This window comes from Suricata suricatta, chromosome 10 (genome assembly GCF_006229205.1).
Source record: "Suricata suricatta isolate VVHF042 chromosome 10, meerkat_22Aug2017_6uvM2_HiC, whole genome shotgun sequence".
Lineage (NCBI taxonomy): Eukaryota > Metazoa > Chordata > Mammalia > Carnivora > Herpestidae > Suricata > Suricata suricatta.
In genome coordinates this window covers 83,716,816-83,726,213 of record NC_043709.1, presented here as the reverse complement: position 1 = coordinate 83,726,213, position 9,398 = coordinate 83,716,816, and the positions used below count along the sequence as shown (strand labels likewise).

The window sequence follows — 9,398 nt, the reverse complement described above, 5'->3', positions numbered from 1 at the left end:
AAAAAGACTTCACAAGCTATAAAAAAATCATTTTATTCACAGGGTACATTTGCAAATTTTCTCCAAGTAAGGGAGGTAGAGAAATTGAGACTTACTGAATCTTCTCACTACCAGCATAATTACAATGAACACACCAAAGAAAAAGACATGTTTTTACAGCAAACCTCCTCCTATGACATTGCATTTAGATTCTGTGGAAACCACTCAGTAGAACCAAGTGAGATAGATACTGTTTTTTCAAGTCACACTATAAAAAGTACAAGGTAGAGTTTTTTCTTACCTGCTGTATTTTATATGAAACTTAAAGAAAAAAAAAAAAAGAAGAGCATTGATTCTCCCCACACCTCCTGCCAACAGAATTGAGCTTCATCAGAAAAAAGTAATTCCATGTATACTTCAAAGATGATTTCAGTTTTATAGTCTAATCTAAAATCTTTTCCAAAATTATTGCCTCCATGGACTGGTAATCAAACTATACTGTATGCGAGAGAATATTTGAATTTCTATTTTTCTTTTAACTCCAATCTACAAATATGCTCTTTTTAAGCTTATTTATTTATTTTGAGAGAGAGAGAGAGAGAGAGAGAGAGGGAAAGGGGGAGCAGAGAGAGAAGGAGAGAGAGAGAATCCCAGGCAGGCTCTGTGCCATCAGTACAGAGCCTGATGCTGAGGCTCGAACTCATGAACTATGAGATCATGACCTGAGCCGAAATCAAGAGTTGGACGTTTGACCAACTGAACTACCCAGGCGCCCCTGCAAATTTGCTCTTGAAGAACAGTTTCACATATGTGGAATGATATATAAGCTACAATAATCAAGTTAAAGAGACCAGCGAGAAACTTTTTCAAAACTTTTCAGACCCATTATGCTGTGTGGTAGAATTCTAATAATGTTCCAGACTTTTAAAAAATAAACAAGCTTTTCAATGGAGCTTCTCCTTCTCTGTTCTCTCCCCTTCCCTCTATTGTCTCTGACTCCGATGTACCCTTATGACCATCAATCACCACAAATTGTGAATCTGGTATATCATGAGAGGGATGACTATAGTAACTTATGGACAAGAAAGCCCAAAGAATTGGTGCTTAAGAGTGAATGAGAAACAGAAACAAATTGTTTCCTTGCTTCCAAGAATGCTAGTATTTGCTGGAGAAACACACATTTTGAATCTAATCATTTTAGTTCTCCTGTAGCTATCACCTAAGGAGCTCTTTATGAGAAGGTTCTACGACTTCAACAAAGGGTATTTACATACAGTTATCAGACGTCTCCAAGGCTTATATACTATTGTGCATTTATATAAAATAGTCACATTCACTACATTTATAAGAGTTCTTGCTGATGGTAAAGATACAACTTGGAACAGACATAGCTACATCTCTAAAGAGACAGGTAAATGAAGGAAATACAAAAGGAACTGGGAGCCAAGCCAGAAAAAGTTAAGGCACCCTCTGCCACCCCCACCTGGCCAGCCAGTTTTCTCTTTTCAATGGGCATAAATAATGCAAGGGGTGTGTGTGTGTGTGTGTGTGTGTGTGTGTGTGTGTGTGTGTGCGTGCGCGCATGCACACATGCATATGTTTACACTAGAACAGAGAGGAGAAAATGCATCTAAATCTTTCTCTCATCACGCATGTTTCAAAGGGTCAAGTTCAAAGTTACACTTCCATTGCTGCCTCATCATGACAGGAGACCTAAATGATAATCTTGTGTATGTGTCAAAGTGGACATAAAAGGGGGTATGAAAATGGCAGTGTTTGTGTATCTCAACATAGACACCAAGGAAAGCATAACTCAGAGAGGGGCAGAAGGGTCCAAGTAGGTAAACAGGTGCCACGCTTCCATTTTCTTCCCTACGTGTCTCACAATCTTTTTCTCACACTGCTTCCTCTTGAGTCTTCTAATCATGAGCCATAATAACTGCATAATAATATATTTTCTTTCAAAGGTTTTAAAAGGTTCTATTCTTGGGACTGCACTCAAGGACAACAGCCTCTGTGCTCTCTGCTGAGCTTCAGACTAAGATCCTCTCAGTGGTCCTTCACAATTAAAATCCTGATTTTCTCTTTCTCTTTTTAATTTTGGTTAAACCCTCCTTTATTACAACTTTTCATGTCGCTTACTATGCAGAGACAAACAGACACATCTGACTCCCAATTTCTCTGCCCTGGATAAAAATCACATCTCTTAGATGTTTATTGGTATCATGTGAAACATTACAAATAACTGGAGAAATCTAATTATATAGAAGCAGAAAGAGACATGATCAATATATTTGAATATTACTCTATAAAACTCCCAGACAGTTTTGCATCATTGATTATATCTTACAGCTTTAACAGAAAAAACAAAATTCAAAGAATTTTAGCACAGTGTAGCAATCAATAGGAACACAGAGGAGGTAGGCAAATAAATGACCATAAACAAAATATGATTCCTCTCTTATGCTTTAAAAAAGTTACAGCCATGGACTTTGGTTGTCATACAAATGTTCACAGGTATTATATGTCAATTTATATATATATAATAAGTTATTTATGTCTTATTAGTTTGAGATAGGATAAATCAGAAATGTTGGCACTAGAAAGAAGGAAATCAGAAGAAGCAAACAGAAACATATACTTTCCCCTTATTGTGATGAAGAGCAGAAGTTGTGTTATGTTTGAATGAGCTTTCCTTCCACACACTTGTTTCGATCCTTTACCTCTAGGAGGTAAGGTAAATTCAAGGTAAAAATTTCAAGAGACTGAGGGTAAATTCTAGGCTGAGGGTCAAGCCAATAGTATCCATTTTATTATGATTGGAAGGAAAAAGTCTACAACAATTGTAGCTTCATGTTAAGTGTCTTTCCTCTTACAAAATAGGACTCTTACAGTGTTCAACCTAAATATTCTGCCCTCACAGTTAGGAGTCACCAACACACACTGTAGGCTTCGGTAGGCTTTTAAAGAGAGTGTACAGAAACTCGCTGTATATAGCTGAGGCCTGAACAATGTGGGATTGGGGATCCCAACCCTGCCATGCAGTCAAAAATCTGCATCCAAGTTTTGACTACCCCAAAGCATAACTACTAATCGCTTATTACTGACCAGAAGCCTTACCGACAACATAAACAGTCGATTAACATACACTTTATGTTATCTGCATTATATACTGTTTTCTTACAATAAGGTAAGCTAGAGAAAAGAAAATATTAAGAAAGCCATAAGGAAAACACAGTTATGTATTGTACTGTATTTTAAAAATCCTTGAATAAGCAGACCCATGCAGTTCACGCCTGTTTGAGTCAAAAGTCAGCTATTTTTGCTATCTCCCTGACTTCAAGGACTTAGAAAATTCATCTGAGTGGAGAAAAAAAGCTCCATTTTTAATAATCACTGACAGTGCCATAATTAGGTCAGGGTGACCAGAATTAAGTCACAGGACACCCAAATTTAGAGAGTACAAATTTAAGAAAAAAAAAAACTGTTTACAGCAGTGTAAAAATTCAAGCATCTCAGCAAATCTCCACACCAACTCACCAGTCACAAGACTACTAGCTTGCCCCCAGAGACAAGCCAGCTTCCCTGATAGTCAATAGAAATAGATACTGCTGGAAAGCCAAGGTCAAGGCAGAGACTGTTCTGACCCTTATGTACTAAAAACTTGGGGGTAGGGTTGTCTCCTCCTTCCACTTGCCTCATCCTCTCCCTGGCACACAGTGGACTAAACTTGCTAAAATGTGGGTCATATTTAGTTTTAGTTACTACAGACCTTACTAGAGGCTTGACCTAAGTTCCAAGTGTCTTGTAGCTGTTTACCCGCTTCCTGATGTGTGCTCACTAGAAGTCATCGTCCGAGGGCCAGCCTCTACCCTGGGAAGAGAAGAAATAAAAGCGCAGAACTGCTCTCATCCTTACTCCTCCCCATATTTGTGCTGCGGTTCCTACAGAAGTCTTTACAGCTCTTGGTCTCTGGAACTTTATAAACAGAGGAGATATTATTACCTGGTTCTTGTGGTAAAGTTTTTATAAGAATAAGAATTCCCTAAAGTTTTTGGTGGACTGTGACCTTTTATCCTCTTAGGTCCCATCTAATAAGAATTTGTTGGTTAAAAATTTCAAAAAGTCAATATTTTTAAATATAAAAATTAAAATTACAGATGGCTGATTTTGCAAAGAAATAGAAAGCTATATATAATATTACAAAACTATGATAGTTGCTGACAAGAAGAAATGTCATTGATTTTTTTTTTCTATTTGGAATAGTCTATAAGACTTGTATAGAGCTTTTGACTAATCTAAGACTATTTTTGTCAAATTCAGAGTCCTGGGATTTCTTCCATTATTTTCCATGTAGATTGTTCAACTACGTTGCCCATTGCTTCTTGTATAGATTGTATATATCCTAAAGAAAGTTTGTAGCCAAGAGAAGGTCATGAGACATCAAAAACCCAAATAGATATTGTCTGAACATCTGATATTTGGGGTCAGTTGTATCATTTTGGAATATTTACCTTGTTAAAATAAGTGAACTACATAGAAACAAAATCCCAAGGGAACTCCTGATCCTCATGTATTAGTTGCAGTTCAGATGCAGTGTTACATAAACTGTTGGTCAAATACTCTATATAATGCATATGTATCCATTGTCCTCTTCCATATAAAAATATTTCATATAAAAATCACTTTTCTATTTTTGAGAATGACTTCACCCATCTTAATTTTGCTAATGTATGATTAAAATTAAATGGAGTCACCCTTATTCATGATCCTTAGATTGAATGTAATTCTCAAATCAGAGCTGTTAAAAGTCAAAAATCATATCAGGTACCTGTTTTCAGTTTCTTCACCTCCTCTTTTACCCCCATGGAGCAACCTAGTTTTTGTCAATAAAAAGCAATTTGAAAAATAGAGAGGTTGACTTCCTCTCCTGCAGATGCATTGAAAGTGATGAAATATTTTCTTACTGTGTCTACTATAAACTGCACATCTTTTCAGCTAACGTTAAAGGCCAGTAGTATTAAAATGTAATTGACCAAATTTAGCAAAGAATGAGGCCCAATTCTGAAGTTCTCAGTTTCAGATAAACAAAATAATAAGTGCTTAGAATTCAATTTTCTAATAGTAATAGAGTATTCCAGACTATTCTGCAAGGTAATTCTGGAGAGATCCTCACTTAGGGACACATGTATTTCAAAAAGGACAGATATGCGTAGCCTATGCTACAATGTCCCGATGTACACACACACACACACACACACACACACACACTTCTACGTTTAGGTACATTTATCTAACCACAAAAAAGGGAATATGTATGGCATACCTATGAGTTGTCAGTAGAAAACATTCTTATTCAATTATAGTCATATTTTGAATGATGTGAGCATGTATATATATCCTTAAAGGAAAACAATTTGGGGCAATCAAAGTATTCTTTTGGTCTAATCCAGCATGTTCAACCTTGACACTATTGATGTTTTAGACTGGGTACTTCTTTGCTATGGGGGCTGACCTCTGCACTGTAAAAGGTTTAGCAGGATCTCTGGCCTCTGTCCAGTAGGTGCCAGTAGCACCTTCCAAATCATGACGATCAAAGATGTTTCTAGACATTGCCAAATGTCACCAGATGGGGGAGGGGAATCACCCCAGTTGAGAAGTACTGGTCTAAGTAAACCTTATCATCTTGGACCATTTCTGTTTGCCTTTCTGAAGACACAAATGTGTAGACTAAAAATTGCATGATATACTATATAAAACTATCTCAGAAATCATAATAACATGTAAAATGTCCAAATAGCAGTTTCAGTGGAACTGTGATGTATGGGTTTTATGGAGCTCGTTAATTACATGTTAACAATTTTATCAGTTAAAGTACTAATTTGTGTGACATATATGTTTTTCATTAGCCCTTTTATCTTTGATGAAGTGTATAGGTACAAATGTATTCCTTTTTAAGGTAATTATTAAATAACAATAGCTCTCAAGAGGACATAGGTTTAGGGTTTCACATATAGTGCATATTTACTATAACTCACTCGTACTAGGGTCCCAGTACCTTTTTGCAGCAATATAGGATCAAGATAGCAAATCAGTTCTGCATGGAATCAATACTCTCAAATTATTAACTTCCCAAGTATCAGTATAGTCTGTGTTATGTCAACCAGTCATTTTTTAACAGCTGATTTCTATACTAACCTCAATATTCAATCTTATTTAGAAATTGGCTATTCTAGTGATGTAGAATTTTTTCAAGGGCTTCAGTGACTCAGTACCTTTTAAATTAACTCACCAAAACCTGCTACCTGCTTTATGTTGTATACTAAGTCTCTGCCATTAAAAAGGAAGTAGAAATTTTTGGCATAGTTTACCAACATTCTGGTGACATTTAAAAGAATGAACGGGGGAAAAAGAATGAAAAGAGTGATTTCTAGTGTCTCCTTTTAGATTAAGGCATTCCAAAGAACAGAGACAATGAGAAGCTTCTTTTGCCTTCCTTTTACCTGTAAACACATTTGGCTGCTTGTAATCTGTCAGCAGAGTTTGTCTGAAGTGTGAAAGCTGATGTAGAAAGCTTTCTGAGTAGCCATACCTGCTCCTACCAAGGGGACCTACATCTACAAACTCACATCCCTTTACTTGTATGAACCATGCCTCGTGTGACCATGCTCAACACAAGGTGTGTTCGTGACATGTTAGGGAGAGTCAGAATGAGTAAGACAATTCTGCTCATTTGGGGGTAAGCATTTGGGGGTAACGCTGGTGTGAGCACTATAAGCAGCAGCAGGAGGCCGGCCTGTCCTTTATCAAGGTGAGGTGGGTAGTACATAGTACACGCTTGTAGCTCTTCGACAGTGGTACAGATTTTTGCCATACTAATGGGGGTTCAGCTTTCCTAGCTGTATGGGTATGAGCTTTGTTTAACTGTATGTGTGAGTGTGTGTTCATGAGTATATGCATGCTTTGCTTGTTTGCATGTATTTCGGAGTGAATATATCATGATAGATAGAAAAGGGATGTGCCATCCAGTCTGTTTCCAGACTAAAACCTTATATCATTGTGCTTTACTTCATCTCTGAGCATTAAATTATGAATATAATTATGCCAATTTGCAAATAAATAATGCACTCATACTTGCAGTCTTTTTGCACTAAAATAACATAATCATATAAAAAGGCTTAAATAATATGGGCCTGAAATGGAGTTTATGCCCTCAATTCTGTAAGGAGAGAAAGTGGCTCACGTTATCCAGACTATGAATCAACACAGTCTAAATTCAACAATGCTTCACATGGTCTAAGTAGACTTGACAAAAGAGGAGGCAGTAATTCTTATTTAACATTTTTTAAATGGAGGGACACTATAGTTAACATTGACTTGATTCAACAAATCACAATAATTAGCTGTAGTATTTTGTATTTTTATTACTCAGTAAGGGTTGTTGTTTTATTTTTAATCTACCTCATCACCCACTCACTGCCCCTAAATAGGGCAAAAATAAATAATAATTTTTAAAAACCTATGTTCTATGATATATGATAGGTTTTATTTAAAGCCAGATTGTGTTGATAATCAGTAACACTTTGCCCTGGCATTTCCTTTATTCTACCTTGACTAGTTGCTCAGCTTCAACGGCTAGAGTTCTGTCTTGTTTGTAGACTGCACCTTCTAGATCCGAACCATGTAAATGTGCCTTACCAACATTACTCCATCAGCATGTTACTAGTTGCAAATCCACAATATGCTACGAAATATTTCATAGATGTTTCATTTTTCAGTTGTCTTTCAAGCCAACATCAAAAGTAGAGTTTCTCTTGGGGTTTTGTAGTTGTTTTGTTTTTCCAAGTGACGCATGTGAATCCATGAAATGATTTGACCATTTCCTTTTGGAGTCATGTAGAAAATCTAACAAAAATACCCTGGCTCAGTTCTTTCTTTCCCCATGGTCCCTAGGAAGTAGGCTGGAGTGGAGTGTTTTCACATGGGTCTAGCTGCATTCTCAGTGCACCGATTTTATGAAGATACCAGAGCTGGAGAAATTCCTCTGGCATGGCATGGAAGCCAGAAAAGGGCAAGACATTATCATAGTAGTGGTGGCTGATGGGCTGCTCATGCATGTTCACAGAGAAGGGCCAGAAACCATAGATGGCTACCTCTTCACAGAGTCCCAGAGCCGCACTCACCAAAAAGAGTCCTGTGGACAGGCGCTTGGCATGGATTCCCCTACTTTTCCAGAACTTTCCAATGCTACGCAGAAAGTTGGGGTTGGCAAAGAGCACTGTTTGATTGGCACCAACATCTGACAATGTATAATAAACCCGGAGGGATGGCTCTGTTCCTGTCTTCATAGAAAAGGCAGGCATGTAGATGTAACTGTGGTTGTAGATTTTCATGTTGTCCACAAATGTCTTCCTGGACCACAACAGATTCTGAAACCTATTAAAGAGAAGAAGTCAATTAAACCTGGAGAAAAAGAACTCATCAAAACCCACTCTATTCTTCTGATGGCCCTGATAGTTCACATTTTTTTGGCAGTGGGGGATGGGGGAGGACATGAAAACTATGAAAAATGCTTCACTTATATTTAAAATCTTCCTTGATTGAGGTGCCTGGTGGTTCAGTTGGTTAAATATCCGACTTCCGTTCAGGTCATGATCTCACAGTCTGAGCCCCGCATCAGGCTCTCTACTGATAGTGTGGATGGAGCTTGGAGCATGCTCTCTTTCTGCCCCTCCCCACCCCCCTCTCTCTCTCTCTCTCTCTCTCTCTCTCCCCCTCTCAAAAATAAATAAGAATTTTAAAAAATTAAAATCTTCCTTTATCTTACCAATTATCTCTCATCAAGTAGTTTGGCTTTTACCAAATCTAACATCTTAAATTCAGATTATAAGATTCCTTAATGGAATTCTCTCTGAATGAAAATGCACTGTACATTTTGTTCTCCCAGAATTTATTTGCCTAGAATGTAAACATTGTTTAATACTCATAAATTCACTAAGATTGTTGGTTGTTGGATAGGATCTGGATAAAAACTACTTGTTTACTCTGATACAAGCACAGGACTAGTTTCTTCATCTGCAAATCAAAGGAACGACCTTGAAGATACTTCTTCCCATCGAAATTCTATGATAATTGAGGTATTCAGATTAACTGATGCTGTATTATAACTATTGTATTATTCTGAAAATGAAAAACTTGTTACTATTATAAAATGATGCTGACAGAGTTGACCACATTGCTTCCTCCAAAGAACTCTACTTTCCTATGTTCTTTCAGTTTGGGTTCAATAAAGAGGGCATTCAACTAAAATTGATGGTATACATCTTATGTGTCAGGCACTGGGGAATTAAAAATTTAATTCCTCAATTTTTGTTCTCAAGTCCAATTGCAGGAACAAAAATATACAACATAATGTTCTA

General features: G+C 37.1%; 1 protein-coding gene across 1 annotated transcript in view; it reads right to left on the bottom strand.

Moving 5' to 3' along the window:
- Positions 1 to 783: 783 nt before the first annotated feature.
- The window catches only part of ST8SIA1 (ST8 alpha-N-acetyl-neuraminide alpha-2,8-sialyltransferase 1), a 138,228-nt gene continuing 129,613 nt past the window's right edge, over positions 784 to 9,398 (bottom strand). The window contains exon 5 of the mRNA XM_029955240.1: positions 784 to 8,415. Within this exon, the coding sequence (XP_029811100.1) occupies positions 7,929 to 8,415 (487 nt within the window). The 3' untranslated portion in view covers positions 784 to 7,928. The remainder of the gene's footprint in view (positions 8,416 to 9,398) is intronic.